The 17,715-nt window shown below is 46.7% G+C and overlaps 1 protein-coding gene and 1 long non-coding RNA gene across 48 annotated transcripts in view; one reads left to right on the top strand and one right to left on the bottom strand.

Annotated features, from left to right (window-relative positions):
- SORBS1 (sorbin and SH3 domain containing 1) overlaps positions 1 to 17,715 on the bottom strand; it is a 231,392-nt gene that overhangs the window by 81,967 nt on the left and 131,710 nt on the right. For 16 of the 47 annotated variants that reach the window (XM_088842154.1, XM_055425031.2, XM_088842160.1 and 13 more), the window contains 5 exons: positions 12,991 to 13,017; positions 12,760 to 12,872; positions 7,528 to 8,241; positions 6,554 to 6,916; positions 2,372 to 2,516 (listed from right to left, as the gene is read on the bottom strand). In XM_088842154.1, coding sequence (XP_088698280.1) covers positions 2,372 to 2,516; positions 6,554 to 6,916; positions 7,528 to 8,241; positions 12,760 to 12,872; positions 12,991 to 13,017 — 1,362 coding nt within the window. The remainder of the gene's footprint in view (positions 1 to 2,371; positions 2,517 to 6,553; positions 6,917 to 7,527; positions 8,242 to 12,759; positions 12,873 to 12,990; positions 13,018 to 17,715) is intronic. The other 31 variants (XM_088842192.1, XM_088842173.1, XM_088842171.1 and 28 more) reach the window with 5 other exon arrangements.
- On the top strand, positions 6,991 to 9,714 carry LOC129555518 (uncharacterized). Its single transcript, XR_008685773.2, has 3 exons — positions 6,991 to 7,554; positions 8,414 to 8,666; positions 9,506 to 9,714. It is a non-coding gene; the product is annotated as an uncharacterized LOC129555518 (long non-coding RNA).

Genomic DNA, 17,715 nt, shown 5'->3' on the forward strand with positions numbered 1-17,715 from the left:
CCCTCTGATACATGTGGGATGGGAAACTCCGGAGGGAGTGATGAAGGCTACGTTTACACAGCCATAAGAGCGGGCCAGAGGTGCAACCGGGGCTACTGTCACATTGTGCCCCTGGGCAGCCAGGGCAGGAACAAAGGGAACCTTTTCTACAATGACTGCACCAGAATTCTAGAAGTGCATCAGAGTTATCATTCCCTCAGGAGACTCTGCAATAGTTAAACTGCTTTCATGGGTACTGTTGATGAGGCAAAGCAGGGCTGCCAGGCCGGGTACATTCCAAAGCAAAGCCCGAAACACCTGACCTAAAGCAAGCTGATGACTCGTGAGCCAAACCCGGGCCCACGAGGGGCTTCCATTCTCCTGCACTCTTCCCACCTCCTTAAGGAGCATAGGGTTTACTCTTTACGGGAAGTTACCTTTTAATTCCAAACAATGAAGGTACTTGAACCCTTTTCGGAAGGACATGTGATTCAGGCTTCAAGGTTCTGATGTTTAAGCCCCAAGGCAGGACATGGGACAAAAGAGAAAGGCAAGAACCAAAGGCATCTGAGTGAATAAGAAGATTCCATTTGGTTCAGGGAAGAAACAAAAAGGAACTGCAGGCACTGCTGTGCCCAGAAACGTCTCACCAGGTGTCATCAGAAGCAGCCGGCATTACACTTGGCATTTCCCAAAACCAAGTTGCCTTGGGAATAAATCCTGTCTTTAGTGAAAATGCCTTTCCTTCTGGGAACTAACTAACTTGCTTCTTTTTGAGTGAGTTTTTTTGTTGAAAAAGATGAGTCATAAAGAAGTTCATAGAGAACCAAAATTTCACTTTGTCCTGCATAACAGACACTTTCCGGGCAGAAAAAGCTACTGCCAGTAAGGGGTATCCCACTGCTGGAAGGAAAATGGGCTCTTATGTTGCTTAGTATGGGGGTTGGGACTCTATCCTTTGAAAGACACAGATTCATGGGTGAAAATTAATAGTGGAGCCCCACAAAATGAAAAAACAGGATTACTAAAATAACTAAGATTTGAGTGGGAAGATTTTAAGTGAGAGAAAATGTTTCATTCATCTGCTTTTCAAGTTAGAGACAGGAAACAGAAGAACTCCATTTAATATGGAAAACAATTAAAAATAGACTCCAGTTGATTTTCATCCAAGTTAACACAGAGAGGGAGGGGCAGGGAGGAAAACTATGAAGTGGGTGAGCAGGGAGTCAAGGAAGATTCGGTACTGAGCTGAGCGCTGAATAAAATGATTAAACCTCCACTGTGTTTTGAAATTCAGACTCAAGAGCCCCTTTTACATTAGGAAACTGCTTTAAAACTTTACATTTTTCACTGAAAAGGACTTTTGTAAAGGGAAAGTTTATTCCTGCATGGAATTTCAAAAATGAAAACTTTCAGGACTTCCTAGGTAACCAGGGGCTAGAATTCTGTGCTCCCAGTGCAGGGGGCCCAGGTTTGTTCCCTAGTCAGGGAAACAGATCCCAGCATGCTGCAACTAAGACCCAGTGCAGCCAAACAACTAAATTAAACTTTAAAAAAAAACGAAAACTTGGGTCTTCTGGAATTTTAAAGCAGAAAGGTCAACATATACAATGATTACCTCAAAGCACTCTGTTTCCCCTTAGATACCCCTTCAGAGAAGGGGAAAAACCAACCAGAAGCAGTCAGAGAAACTCTAGAAAACAAACAGGAAAGCCTAGCGGAGCTGTCTGGGGCCACATAGCATAAGGGGCCAAGAACCACCCCAACCCCAGGTCCCCAGAGGGCACTGCTGAGGGAGTGCCCAGTGCAGGGACTTCTGGCGAACGGAGGTCATGAACCACTAACAGAAAGTTCAACAGCTTCTGTTGCAGAGATACAAAAACAGTTTCTATTTGAGAAAATTTCCCATCCGGCAGGTTTTCTTTCTTTTATTTTTAATTTTGGTGTTCCTAATTTTGCTTTCTAGAAATTCCACGTCACAGAACTTCAGGATTTAGAATGGTACTTAAAAGAGATACGATGGCACAAAGATCTTCCAAGCAAAGCTCTGACTAGAATTCCCATGACAGGAATTAAGGGGCAGACATTGTCCCTTCTGTCTTTTCTCTCTTTTTGGAGCTCCCATCTGAGGAAAACTGAATACCCAGGCTTTGGGACCCATGTCACCTACTTATTTAGACACCTGGCCTCATCCCCATACGGGGGCCTCTGTCTGCTGCTGCGATCTACTTTGTGGGTCGTTGGAGTAAGTGAACTGGGGCCGGTGGCTTTGGGGAAGAATGGGATTTGTGAAAAATCCTGTGGAATGGCAGAATCCTTGCCCCAGACGTCACAGGACAGCTAGGCTGATTCTGGCCAGCTGGGGGCGGGGTGCACCTCGCAGACCCCTTACCTCGATTGTGCTGCAAGAGCACAATAGTGGGGTTGACAATTGTCGTGGAGGGGTAGGCAGATGATGGCTTGCTAACTGATGCAAAGGTCTGGGAATCAGTTCCAGCGTGGGATGAAGAAACTTCATTTAACAGAGGACTCGAGTCCTGAAAAGGAAGCAAACATTGTCACTCAGTGCAACTACATGAAACCTAGAGATAAGGCTTTCTAAAATGAAGAGATTTAAAGCTTTACAAGGACCTTAATTATAAAAAGAAATGTAACCAGTGAGACATGTTGATTCCAATTAGAAGTTTAATGTGGAATGTTTATTCTTTTTGTTGGGATTAGTAAGGCGAGAGAAGGAAGGTGAATGTTACTCGAAGTCTCAGCAACATCATTCATTATTTTCATCTGGTCATAACTGTGGCTCAATCCGGTTACTGAAAAAGCAAATTCAAATCAAAGTAGCATAACATGCAAAACTCATGCAATCCACAATGCAATTTGAGAACGAGAGCTGGTTTAATTTGGGGAAAATCAGGAAAGTTTAGTACTTATGTAAAGAAACACTGAGATGCTGTGAGGACAAGAAGCCATCAACATATTAATAAGAACAGGGAAGAGTTAAGTATTGGAGCTCTTGGAAAGCTGTTCTCATCTGTACCACTGAACAACCCTACCAGCACTCACTTCCAGGACATTATCTAGTCCTACTGTGGCATTTTTTCACTCCAATATTGAGTCACAAAGATCTCTGAAGACTTATGAAAATCCTGATTTTGAGAGTCTGAGGTGTCTGCCAGAAGTACCAATAAAATTATTACTACTAATATTACAATCTGCATAATGGGAATCATATCAGTCTTTTTAGAGACATGAAAATAAGATCTCAAAATGTAGTAAGGATATGTAGTTTCCTCTATCACTCCTATAAATTTTGCAAAGTTTCTATTTTGAAGCTTACAGACCCTAAAGCCAGAATAAAAGCTTTGAAGAGCAAGACTGAGAGTTACCTTCCAGATAAAAGTGTAGCTCAAAGCAATCAGTATGCTCCACCAGAGACCAAGCACTCTATAAGCACCTGCAGGACAGGGGCCCCGCCTCCCTTCCTTATCTTCCACCTGCACCTAGCACAATGACCTGCAGACCTCAGTGCTCAGTAAATGCCACATGAATGACAGGAGACGTCTACCAGCTACAACTTCTGTAGCAAGTGAACACATGCCCATCAAAAGAGAGGATATGCGTGTCAGCACCCAGGACAGCTCCTAACACACAGTAGGGGCTTCCTTAAAAATACCGGTGTGGTCAGCCCACCTTTTCCGAAAATGCTCTAACAGCTGTTAGTCATGAGTGGCAGCTCAATTTAGCAAATAAAATCTTTCCCCAAGACTCGAGAGACAAAATATGATCTTGGACAAAAGTGCCATCTCATTTCTTTCTTTTGCATAGTGGAAAAACAACTACACTCGTCCTCATTTACTTTCAAAGTGATGTAATAAAGACAAATGACACAGTGGTGTCAAAACTCTGCCACAATGCACCCAAGAAACACACAAAAAATCAGGCATACAGCTCTTTAAAGTGTAAGTACCTGGGTGGATCACGTGCACATTAAGCATCTCCTGGATTTTACTCTGGCATAAATCTTATTTCTGGAACATCACAAAAATGACTATTGACTATAAGAACTTGGATCAATTAACATGAAATTTTCTTCTTACGCTTCAATCACTGCAAATGGAGCAGACATAAATCCATGGTTTGCCCACCATCCACAGGAGCTCCTGTTTCTCTTGATAATTCTCACTCAATGCAGGAGTCTGACCAGTTTCCTTTTTCACTTCTTACTCTGTACCCAAGGCCAAACCAGAAGTTATCAGACCAAAGGAAGTCCACCTGGGAAGTCTATACCAGGCTGACCAGACAAGTTTGAGAAACGGAAGATACTGGCCCAAATAATCTTTCCTGGCACACCTGAAAAAAACTCAATATGAAAATCTAGATCTACACAAATGACAAACAGTAGAGTGCTCATGCTCAGTCACCTCAGTCATGTCCATCTCTTTGTGACCCTATGGATTGGAGCCCACTAGGTTCCTCTGTCCATGGGATTCCCTAGGCAAGAATACTGGAGTGGGTTGCCATGCCCTCCTGCTGGGCATCTTCCCAACCCAGGGATCAAACCCGCATCTCCTGTGTCTCTTATGTTACAGACAAATTCTTTTACCGCTGAGCCACTGGGGAAGCCCAAAGTGTAGAATACACAACAGCACTACTCATGATGATACTCTAGTGCCATAAAAACAAGATTTGCTTATATGCTGCTCCAAAGAAACATTCCCTGTCTGTACTTTCCAAAACACGAGTGGCTTCTAAATTCATCTATAAATTGAGCTGGGGGGAGGAAAGTGCATCAGTGAATAATCTAGCGCCTTTCTCCAATTGAGCCGAGTGGCAAGGCTCAGAGCTAGGATACCCAAGCCTCTGGGCCACATTTGGCCAGGTCCTCACCTAACCATTGGGCTTCCCTGCTGGCTCAGACGGTAAAGAGTGCCTGCAATTCGGGAGACCCGGGTTTGATCCCTGGGTTGGGAAGATCCCCTGGAGAAGGGAATGGCTACCCACTCCAGTATTTTTGCCTGGAAATTCCATGGATGGAGGAGCCCAGCAGGCTATAGTCCTTGGCGTGGCAGAGTCAGACACTACTGAGTGACTCACATTTTTCATTTAACTGCATCACATTGTATCTAGAGGTCTGAGCAGAGGACCACACCCGGGATGTAGCCTTTCTCAGCTTTTTACCTGATAGCTCACTGTAATTTCTCTTACAAGCCAAAAAACAAGTTTACTCTCTGCTCTCTACATGACTAGCTAATGGTTAATGAGCCACTGGAGCCAGTTTTGTAGGCACACCTCTTGAAGGAACATTTAGTTACATCAGCCAATTGCATGACCCACTAGGTCACTACCTCTTAAAGTGTGGTCCACAGATTCTCAGCATCAGAATTCCCCCTGATGCCTATTACCAAGTGTCAGTCCTCAGCCCCTCCCCAGACCCACTCAATCAGAAACTCTAGGAGTATAACCTCAGAGGATCCCATGAGCACTATACTTGAGCACCCACATACCACTCAGATAAATCCTGTTCATGGTTGTGCCCGCAGCATTTAGCAGAATGCCTAGAATGTGACCGGAACTCAATGATGAATGGTTAACTAGCCAGATACTTATTTTTGAGGGGCTCTGGCTCGTTTGCTAGGGCACGCCCTCGGCACCAAAGCTGACATTTACTGAGCACCCTCTCTGTGACGAGCCCTGAAACTTCCAGTACTTGGTCCCACTGCACCCACAGCCCCAATGTGTCCCCATTTTATGACTCACACTGAGGTTCTTTCAGTCTCTTGGTTCCCAGGGCTCCTGAGGAGAGAACAGACTAAGTCCTTTGACTCAGTCTTTCCTTTAAAGCTCTTGGCTTTCCCACTACGATGGGGACGCGTCCCTCGCAGAGCAGGACCTGAAGTGTCAGGACACTTAACTTCCCATGACCACTGGAGCACTGCTTTGCCTCAAAATTCCCTGGTGGCCACTACGCAGGGGCCTTAACAACGTTCTTCCTTTTGAGGAAACAGTGCTAACACTTGTACCAGGCTTGTCTCTCCATGTACTCAATTAAACTCCTCTTTTAAAACCTGGTCTCTGCCATTGCTGTATATAAAAGAAAGCCTGCTAGCTTGCAGAATCAACAAGAGTGAATCTCTGCCTCCCCGAGAATCTCCCTGCTCCCTGCTAAAGAAACGGTGAGCACCGTGCCTGCTGCTGGCTTTTCCACGCAATTCTGCAGCTCTCCTCAGCTCTCCATACGACATCTGCCCGGCCCCCCAAAGAGCACAGCTAGTCCAAGAAAAGGCCACGGAAGTGGTTTTCTCTGCAGGAAGATGTGCTTTCCAAACAGGACAGAGAGGAAGAGTGTCTAGACAGACTAGTGAACAGCCATGGGGGCCCACGGAACACACAGGGGAGGCATGCTCTAGTGAAAGCAAACACAGGCCCGGTCATCACACAAACACAGGGCGGCCGACATCTCTCTCAGAACTTAGTACTTCAGTGAGAAAGGGGTTGGGGTTGGTTTGCTGGTTTTCTTACTGCCGGGAGCAGACATTCAGGAAAGCTGGGAGAACAGGGATCCCACAAGGCTTACGGTACTTGAAACAGCTCCCGTGAGGTCAGGCTCCGAGACTCTGCGGAGGCCCTCAGGGACCGGAGGGACCAACGGAGGCGGCGGTGAGAAGGACGGTGGAGTCTGGCTAGCTGGGGGGAGGGAGCCAGGGGCGCTGGCTGGCTGGCTGTGGTGGGGCCGCCTCTGCAGATGAGGGGGAATGAAATCGTCTAGAGTCGGGAAGGTCAGAGGTGAGCCGGCAGGGGCAGCCGCCGGGACCGGGGGGCCACGGGGCCCCAGAGATGCTGGAGGTCTGTCAGTGCCTTCGTGCCCTCTGTCGGTATTAACCCGGTAGAAAGGGACAACTATGACCTCAGGCGGGGCTGGGCTGGAGGAAGTGGCGTCCTGTGGGAAACAAGGGGGTCGTTACGTGAAGGGGAAGCGCGGGGAAGAAGGAATTCCATATTTAAACAGTTGAGAGTGGACATGCAGTGAGGTACTCTGAGAAATATTTAATCAGTGCCCTTTCCTCCGAGTACATGAGACAGTCAGTGCTAGCCAGCTGGCCTCCTGACACTCTATGACACAGAGGGAACCCCATCCAACTTTACTTTCCATCCATCTATTTTTGACTCCTTTTAACACTTGAGAGAGAGAGAGAAAGAACAGGCAGGCAGGCTGTGTTTAACCCCCAAAATGGCTTGCAGAACCTGAAAGCTTGGGAGTGAAGACCATTTCTCTGGCATCTTGATACAAAATGTATAAAACATACAATATCTCACCATGTTATTAGTCTACGGGTTCCACGCTCCAGAATACTTACATATTTACAGGAAAGAGGCAGGGAGATCGGGAGGACTGTGCTGAGATGTTTAGAGAGAAGAATTGGGATCAAGCTACAGCATTATTAACGAGGAGAGGGAGGGTAGGGTGGCCCAGAAAACAAAAACGAGCTGCTCACATGAGTTTTGAGAAGAGACGGTGGAGAACACACACACACATTCCTAATTTCTTGCCTTGGCTGGATAACACGGCTGCAAAAGGTAAGGTTCTTTTTTCTTCCGGTTTTCGGGATCAGAGGTAACCTGGGGGCCTAGCGCAGGTACTCTCACTGCGTCTCGGAACGAAGGCCAAGGCCCCAGGGAAGGACTCTGGCCACGGCCAACAGCATCTTTATGGATGTCAGAGGATAGCTTGGGAGGGTTCTGAGGAGCAGCAGAGGGTGGCGTCCCCGTGCCGGCTATGCAGGAGACAATGGTGGGAGCTGGTGCCCGAGTGCCTGCAGCTTCAGTGCCTTTAGCTGGGTCACGTGCAACACCAGAGAGGTTTTCCAATGCCACTGGGCGAACGTTACGGGATAAACAAGGTACATATAAGCTGCTGACCTTTTTATTCCCAACTGCCTCATGACGTGGGTTAGAGCTCACATTCTCTAGATCGACTGTCCTGGTGGCTGCACAGCGCTGCTGGGGTTGGGACCAAGCACCAGGGAATGTGGAACATGGAAGCAGGGGCCCAGGACATAGCACACCTCGGGGGGCTGATCCGGTTGCCAGGGGTACAGAGATGGGCCGGGGTAGTGAGGGGCTCTGCTGGCTGAGGGCGCCAGGTGGGAGGTAAGGCTTTGGTGAGCTCAGGTAGAGTGAGTCCCTGGAGGGACTGTGGGTACTGGGGGGCTGCCATGCAAAGCGGTCCTCTTTGGGGAAAGGAGGGCGTGGGGGGGAGAGGACCTTCGTATTATTTTTGAGACACAGTAAAAAGAAAGAAAGAGGAGGGGAAACGGGAAGAGGGACGACCATTAGAAACAGCAGCACAACATGATCTGAAGAAAAAACAATTCCTGACATGACTGTAAGCAAACCCTCAGCTTAGACTCCTCCTGGCTTGTTCATTTCTCCTCAGGATAAAGTCAAGGACCGGATCATACTCGCCTGAAGAGGCAGGCTGACTCCCCTCTACATCACACGACGCTGAGCTCAGCCCAGGTGCTAAGTCAGTCTGACACTAGTTCTGGACTGACCTGCACCCCCTGAGACCTCCTGACCCAACAAGGGTGCCCGAGGGCTAAGCACCAGTGGAAGAAGCCTAAGAGCTCCCAGCCTTCTCCCGTCTCCTTTCCTCAAAGACTTTCTACTCCATGTTTTTGGCTTCCAAGGTTTGAGTTCCCTCAAATTCTTGAGCATGTTTCATTCTTTTCCCTTAGGAAATGTAGGACCTGAAGAATCATTCAGAGTTGTGTTCACCAGAGGCAAACATCTCAATTGAGTCCCTAAGATTCAGCACTCAATCCCACAGGCATAATAAGTTAAAGCCCACCAAGAAGAGACTGCTAAGGACTTAGAATCCATGAGTGCTCTTGTCTCCTAGGAAACAATTTGATGGAACTACTTATTAGAAGGAAGACAGTCATGAGATTAAAAGCATGTTGTCTTCTATTTTTGATGCACCCAGAACAAAGGGGCCAGGCCATGAAACAACTGACTGGCCGGCTGGATTGGCATCTGACGGTGGCTGGTTTACCTGATTTCAGCTCATTCCCCATCCCCATCCGGCCACGGGGCACAGACAATCCTAGAAAAGGGTGATCAGCCTCAGGCTCATGGTTTATGTGCAAAGCTCTGGTTCCAGGCTCAGAGCTAGAAAACTGCAGCCCTCATCTCCTCTCCCTCAACACAGCCCCGAGCTCCTCCTTGGAGCTCAGTGGGGCAGAGGGTCAGGGAAAGGGATAAATCTCCAGATGATCTTCATGTCAAGAAGAGCCATCTATGAACCTGTGGTTCAACTGGGAATTAGGCCATAAGGAAATTTTATTTCCTGGGTGTGTGTCCCCGCAAAATTCATAAGTTGGATCCCAAACCCCAAGAGATGGCATTTGGAGGTGGGGCCTGTGGGTGGTAATGAGGGTTAGAGGATGTCATGAGGGTGAGACCCCATGATGGGATTGGCATCCTTATCAGATGAACAAGAGAGACCAGAGCCCTCTCTTTCTATCAGGTGAGGACACAGGGAGAAGGTGGCTGCCTGCACTAGAGGAAGAGAGCCCTAACCAGAAAACTAATGGACAAGCACCTTGATCTTGGACTTCCCAGCCTCCAGACATGTGACAAATAAATGTCTGCTGATCGAATCACCTGTCTTCGTAATTTTCTTACAGCAACTTAAGACACCCAGACTTTCTCCACTGGCCCCTATCTTTAAAGATCACCCACTATGAGAAGAAAACCAGAACCTTCCACTAAACTGCACCGGTGAGGCAGAGTTTGGATGGTAAATGGATTAAAAGCCTAAACTGGAAGGGTGCAAGGGTGTGGTCTATTTGGGGGTCTATTTTGTATTTCCTTTTTATTTTTTGCAGAGTGCAGGCAGCAAGGGGAAGGAATGCTAGTGAGGGTGAATAAGTGAAATAAAGTATGGGTCTGGACTATACTATCAACCGAGAGACAGTAAACAAGCTACCCCTTAGGTTAACTAGGTTAACTTGAAGCCTATCCTTTCCACAGGGAGCCCAGGACAGTGCCTGTCGAATGTGGCCATATATCCACCAACCAAAAATACAAAATGCATTTTCAGCCACAGGCAGGAGTAGAACCTTCCAGGTGTACACTCTCTTGGTGAACTTAGGCTGGAAGTTGGGGCGTGCTATTGGACTAAAACAATGCTCTACAGAAACAAAACACTTGAACGAGCATGCACCAAGGCGAGCTGATGTTGGTGCTCAGGGAGGTCAGTAAAAGGCAATTTTGAGTGAGGTTCAGAATTATTTTGAGCTCAAGTGTCCCCCCAAGCAATTCCTTCTGGTCCAAAGATAGCAATTGGTTTCAGTGAGTTTTTAACTTAATGTGGCTGTGGCCATATAAGGGGCCAGGGCTGAATTACATCAGGCCTGAAGCTTCCCAGGGCTCTGACCCTGTGGACAAGATGCTTCCCCAGAGTGCTGAAAATGCGCTTGGAGCCAAGGCCTTCCTGTCCTGGGGCTCCTTTTAGCTCCGAGAAGGAGGAGGGTAGGCACAGTCGCTTTACATGGAAGGAACAACCTTCTCTTTTATTGTAAACATGGTGGGAACCACCTAGGCAGTTGGCACTTCTCCCCAGCTAGCTACTAATGAAATTCAATTTATCTTTTTAGAAGATGGGACAATGAAAAACATGAGGCTGCTTGAAGAATCTGCCGTGATCCTAGTGTATACAGTTTCAGAAACTACCAGTCCCGGCTCCACTGGGGCCCACTACAATGATGCTATCAGAGCTGGGAAAGCCCTGGTTGCCTGTCCCCGGGAGTAAGGCGAGCAGGGCAGGGGGAGGAAAGGCAGAGGTCACAGGATTCCCCTCTGGCCCATGAGTCCCTGGACTCCTCCTTAGGAGGAGATGCTAGGCCTGCACAGGTCTGAGAGCTGTCTTCGTCTGAAACCAAGCCAGGGCAGTCAGCAGCCCAACTACCCAAGCTCCATCTAAATCAGCGTATTCTATTAGCTCTGGCCATGGCTATGGAAACAAGAAGTCATTTTTGCATTCAGAAAACAAATCTACAACCTAAAGGCTTTTGAAAGCTGGATGGTCAACTTTACACTGAACATACAGAAAACCTCTTATCTCAGCAAGCTGCCAGGTATCATTTCAGACAACCCAGTACAAAGAAACTTCTCAGACAGTAAGAGATGAAAAGATGCATACATAATTCATAGGCACTGTTACAGAATGGTCATCCTTGCTATGAGGCTCACCCTCACAAACTCCTTGAGGGCAATGTTTCACACAGTGATCTGAATTCAACAAATGCTCAACAAAGTTGCCATCAGTAAGTGTATTTAAAGGGGATTTTTGTTCACTTGACAAGCTCTTAAAATCCTCTTTTTAGAAGAACTGTTTTAGAAGCCAAAAGGACTTAGTGAGCTACCCTTTGGGCTAGGTCACTGATAGTGGAAGAGGCTGTGCTTCCACATGTGCCCAGGGTTAATTAGCACTATCTCCTACCCCGGGTACAGAGCCAACTGTATCCAACCTGGAGAGTGCTGAGAAGGAACTGTGCCCACCACCAGCAGCAGACTTAGATGCTGGGAAAAGGCTTAGAAACGATGGCACATCATTTATTGGATAAGGGACCTCCCATGTCCCGAGTCTGATGAGGCCTTCAGGAGGCCAGGCCCATTTGCAGCTCCTGGCTCTGATCAGTGGCCCTGCACCAGGGGTGGGGGTATAGGGGGGACTTTGATCAGGGAGCGGGGTGCTGAGCGGGGCTGCACACAATTCAGCAACCTACTTTAAGCCTGGAGATGGGGGTCTGCAGAGGGGAGGGGAGATATCATCTCCGATTCAATTTCATTCCAGGGACAAGTGCAATTTTATGTCCCCAGGAGCAGAACCCAGAGAACCATTGGGAAAGTAGGGTGGGAAGTAGGAAGGCATGTGGATTCCCTGGGTTCCTGGGGAGTTCTAGGAGCACATGCGCAGAAGGCAGGCGCGGGGAGGTGGACTGCGTAAGGAACACATTTCTGCTGTTTTTGAGCAGCACAGCTCTTTTTAAAACAAAGGATTGCTCCGTTCGATGGCTGTTACTCCGCTATGTAAAAACACTCTTTACGGCTTGCCTGAATTACAACAGGGTCTATTCCTTTCATCAAGCTGGCAAAGTAGCAACAGGGAGGGGAAGTAAGAAAGATCAGGAAAACAACTTGGGAGAAAAACTTCAGCAAAATTATTCCTCCTCCCATGTGTGCCATGTGGGGGGATTTTCTTTGGTAAGGTAGTGCTAGGCAGTTTAAAGCCATCTGAACTTCCGTCTGCTGCTTCTAGGTTGCTAGATTAAGCACTGGCCGCAGCTCCCTAATCTAAAAGCAATAAAGACAGAGGTGCTGGAACTCTTACAGTTTCAACTCTAGCAAATTAATGGACTAAACACAAGAGTGAACTCTCTTTTTGAATATTATACTCTAAAGAGTTGTTATAAAACAGGTTCAGACCTTTTTTCTGGCTTGGCATTGCCTTTTTCAGATCATTTCCACACATGTTTCAAATCAAGCAAACACTGGGCTGATATTTCTGATGCTCGGTACAGACCAGCCTCATCCCATGCTTCTGTTTTCCTTGACCCCAACTCCTCTCTAACTCTGGTCCTCCTGGGGCTTTCCCAGGGTTGACCAAAAGTGCGACTCAGAACCCAGTCCATCAACCAGCTGAGTGAGCAGGCAGGCACAAGTGTAAGCTATCTGACTCAAGAGTGGTCCCCACCCTGCCCTTGGGCACACGCCTACCTGGGGCTTGCTGGAGGGAAGGCTGGGATGCACACTTCGGTAGCCCTTGGCAGCGAGTGAAGAGGGCTGGGCATTTCCATTGGCATCGGCACTGGAAGAAAGCCTCCACTCATCTGAGGGATGAAAAAAAAAAAAAAGAACCCCTCACTCTCAGGAACATTCCTTGGTTCCCTCTGATTGAAGGGTTCCCGGTGGAAGGCAGGGATAGAACAGATACAAGAGAAACCATACCTGCTGAGGAATTCTCTGACTCCAGAACTACGTGTGGCGCAGAAGGGAGGCAAACAGGCAGAAAAGAGGGAAAACAGAAATGGTTACGTTTGCAGGAAACAAACACACAGTGCTCAGAAAGACGAAAATCCAGCACCCCGTTGCCTGACACAAAATGCCCTCAGTCACGATGGCCTAATTACCATAGGAACCCACTCTAAACCATGATGTGCTCACAGGCGCTGACCTTTGAAAACACAAGGCTCACATTCACAGTAATGAAGAAACAATTGTTCTTGACATTCTTCCTTTCCAGACAAAAAGGCCACAGAGCTCTCCTGTCCAGTCCTGACTCACTTGACTTGCGCTCCCCTGTTTTTAAGCCTGATGTGGGCTCAGAATGACCTCCCCTCATTAGCAGGCTGGGCTAACGAACAGACCCGGAGAGGGAGACATCCATAAGCACTTTTTCCACGGCTGCTGGCGCTCAGGACGGGGAGAACGTGATTTAAGCTCAGAGGTATCTGCTGTGATAAGGGCTTTTCTCTCCCTGCCTGCCTTTCTTCTTTCCATTAAATGAACCCCATAAGCATTTCAAAATCTAATCACCCTGAGTTTTCATCAGACTACAAGGCACCCCTGTCTCCCATCAGCCAGCTACCAACCTACCCTCCATCTATCGCCTGGCACAGCTCAGAGGCCCTAAGTCTCTTCTAACCTGACCCACTTAACACTGCAAGGCAGGAGAGCACAGTAGTTCCAGGCTTCACTGGGAAGGCAACTGGACCTCAATTCAAATCCTGGCTCCTCTGCCTATAGGTTCTGTGGCCCTGAGCAAGTTATAAGCCTCAGTTTTCCCACCTGAAAAATGGGGATAATGATATACTTTGTGGTGTTTTAAGAATTAAATGATATAAGCATGAGAAGTGCTTAGCACAGTGACTGGCAGAGCTCAGCAGTGTGTGCTATTTATCTCCATCTTCTGCATCATCTCTTGCATCTATTCTCTATCTTCCATGTACCCCAGGGGTCAGCAAACCTTTTCTATAAAGGGCCAGTTAGCAAATACTTTAGGCTTTGATGGCCACATGGGCTCAGTCACAACTATTCAACTCTGCTGCTATAGTACAAAAGCAGCCACAGACAATATCAAGTGAATGGGGTGGCTATGTTCCAATAAACCTTCATTTATAGAAGCTGGAATTTGAATTTCATATAATTTTCACATAGCACATTCTTTGATTTTTCTTTAACCCCTAAAAATATAAAAACCCAGATTCAAGGAAAAAACATCCTTATGCTTTTCTGTCCAATTGTGGCAGCCCAGTTTGAATAGGGAATTTTTTTTTTTTTTGCAACCAGAAGTAACCCTGTGAACAGTAAACAAAAGCCTGCTTTCCTCCAAAGAATAATTTGAGTTTACTAGTATTGGAAAATTACTTCCTGTTACCCTTGCCTTCTGATTGATTCCACTTTTAAAATCGCAAGAGATCAGTCTAATTAAAGGCAAGCCAAAAAATAAACACACACACACACATATTTAGTATTTAATTCAGTGCATACAAGTCTGTGAGGTAGGTAACCACTCTACTTCATGGATAAAGAAACAGAGAGGCCAAGTGACTTGCCCAAAGTCACAGAGCCAGGAAGTGACAAAGCAGTCGGCTCAGGTCTCTAGAATCAAGTATGACACTCTGTCCACCACCCACAGCCACCAGTCCCACCATCTACCAAAAAGCAAAGCCTGCATTCCAGGGAGGTGGTGGAAGCCAAAGGGTGTCAGGACAAAAGGCCGGGCAGGAGAAAGGTTTCTAGTGATCTGCATCCATGTACAGCAGTCTAGCTGCATCAAGAACAACCAAGAGTGCCTGTTAAAATACAGTTCACGGGGCCCCATCCCAGAGTTTTTGACTCAGATGAGAAGTCAGGCTTGAGAATTTACATTTCCAACAGGTCTCCAGGTTCTATTAAGGCCACTGGTCCATAGCCCAGAGCTCCCTTTGAGAATCACTGCTATAATAACATATATTCAAAAACATCCTTATACGGGGAAATTTCTTCCTCCTCTGAAGCAAAGTTTTTATAACTTGTTCCAACTGAATTATTTTTTGAGCAGATGGCCTGTCACATTTCTGCCACTACCTTAGGGACAATTCCTAGATATCTGTCTTCTTGTCCCAAACGCATAGCTGGGAAATTTATAGGACTTGATTTTTACTCATGTTACTGCAACATACAGGCTTGTGTGATCAAGGCCAAGTATAATCCTCACCGCCTCGCACACCTCACAGGGTTGCTGAGGTCAGGGACATGACACGTTTTAAAAGTGACCATTTTTAACACTCACTGGTGTATCCATCCAGATCTCTGGCCCCAAGATTTCCCTGCACACGAAGGCCTTCAAACATCAGAGAACACATCATGACAATAGTTCTCCTTCCTCCCCTGTATATATCACTTTTACTATCTTATTCTTCCTTTCTAGGTTATTTCTAGTCAGGTTTTGTGAAGTCATTCTACCAAATCTATTAGATTGACACACATTAAATGTCAATAGGTTCTGAAGAGGGGCTATCAATAAAGGATATGAACTTTGTACATGGATGTGGGGGCAGGTTATTTTGTCCACTCTGTGGTTGGGTTGGTTCTACTCAGGTGATGCTGGCACACAGATGTGTCATGGAAAGCCAAGGTAAGTCTGTTCCTCCAAATCCCTACGTATCATAAAGAGAACATCACTGTTGAATCAGTCAGCCTTGTTTGAGTCCTGTTTTGCTCACTTCATATCTTGAAACAAGGGACAGAGCCTCATATGTGAAACGGGAGATTATCTCTTTTAAATATTTACTTATTTTATTTTGGCTGCACTGGGTCTTCCCTGCTCCTGGGGGACTTTTCTCTAGTTGCAGCAAGCAGGGTTACCCTCCAGTTTCAGTGCACAGGCTTCTCATGGTGGTGACTTCTCTTGTTGCAGAGTACAGGCTTTAGGGCACAAGTGCATCAATAGTTGCAACCCCCAGGCTCTAGAGCACAAGCTGAGTAGTTCTGGTGCATGGGCTTAGTTGCCCTGAGGCATGTGGGATCTTTCTGGATGGGGGATCGAACCCCCGTCCCCTGCATTGGCAGGAGGATTCTTATCCACTGGACCACCAGGGAAGCCCTATCTATCTCTTGAGTCACAAGGACTGAATGGAAGTATCTGGCATTAAGTATGTGCTCAGTAAGATTGGAATCCAAAATATAAGGGAAAAGAAATTTCCCAGACATAGAAATTAGAGTGGCTGACTTCTGCCATCTGATAAGTCATAAGAACACAATATCCTCAGGGATCAATCCATTTTTTTTTTTCCCCATTTCAAGTCTTTAAGACTGTTCCCCTATCCCCATCCCCAAAAAGGCAGTTCCCAGGACCCTACGAAACATACTTTTCTTCCTTAAAAGAGCTGCGTTCCTGACATTTCATCATCCTTCATCTGGTACCTAGTCTTCTGAACCTCCAAAGCTGGTAGCAGCCCAGGGCCATTTGCATCTGAGTGCCACAGGTGAAATTTTATAAACATGGTCATCAATTATTAACTCCTGGTTAGGCAGACTGTCAAAAATGCTTCTTTCAATAAACATTGGCTTAAGAGTTCTGAGGTGGAGGAGGGGCTTAGAAAGCTGGATCCTCAGTAGGCTTTGCAGCTCTGAGGAGACCAAGCCTTTTCATAAGAAGTTTATTTTGCTTTATATTTTCCTCCATCTGTTCTTGGTATACAATCTTTTCTGCTCTGTGGCCACAGCTTACTTATTTTCCTTTATCTCATTCTGTGCTAATTTCATTTTGGTCTATTGTAAGGTTGTTTGGCTGATCACTTCTTGGGAATTAAGGACACTTTTCATTGAGTTAGTTCTGTGTTTCCCAGTAGGGTATCCAAGAGTTAGAGGAAAAGGTGTTAAAAGTGAGTCTAAGAGTGTTCCAAATCTTATTTAATATTTATTAATGCTGTGTGGTAAAGAATTTACCTCTCTCCAAAAGAAGGTCTGGCCTTTGCTCTCTGGTTTCCAGGAGTTAATCTCTAAGAGCCTGGGATGTCATCTTCACAGGACTGTGTCTGTGCTACACCAACAGTGTGACTGAGGTTGGGGGACTGCTGAGTCCACAGCTAAAAGACTGGAGAGTGAAGTGAACCACTTGGGCAGTGGATGTGTTGTGTGTTAGTCACTCAGTTGTGTCCAGCTCTTTATGACCCCATGGCCTGGAGCCCAGCAGTCTCCTCTGTCCATGGGATTCTCCAGGCAAGAATACTGGAGTGGGTTGCCATTACCTTCTCCAGGGTATCTTCCCAACCCAGGGATCGAACCTCCCGCATTGCACGCAGATTCTTTACCATCCGAACCACCAGGGAAACCGCAAAGTAATAAGAGCCCCAATAAAAACCAGGGATGCCACAGCTTGGATGACCTTCCTGATCAGCACTGCTCTGAGTGTGTTCTCACACGCAATGCTAGGAACTGATGCATCCTGACTTCACAGGCAAGAACCTCACCAACTCCATGCTTCCTTCTTCCCCAGACTCCACCCTGTACACTCCTTTTAACTGATTTCCATCTGCATCCTCTCACTGTTCACCAGAACTGTGAGGATAACAGCTTTCAATGAGCTCTTTGAGTCCTGCTATCAAATTATCAAACCTGAGGGTGGTTTTGGGAATCCCCTGACCTTGCAATTGGTACCACAGTGAGAGTCTTGTCAGGACTTTCGCC

This window comes from Moschus berezovskii, chromosome 12 (assembly GCF_049115385.1).
Source record: "Moschus berezovskii isolate FMDL1 chromosome 12, NW_MosBer_1.0, whole genome shotgun sequence".
NCBI lineage: Eukaryota > Metazoa > Chordata > Mammalia > Artiodactyla > Moschidae > Moschus > Moschus berezovskii.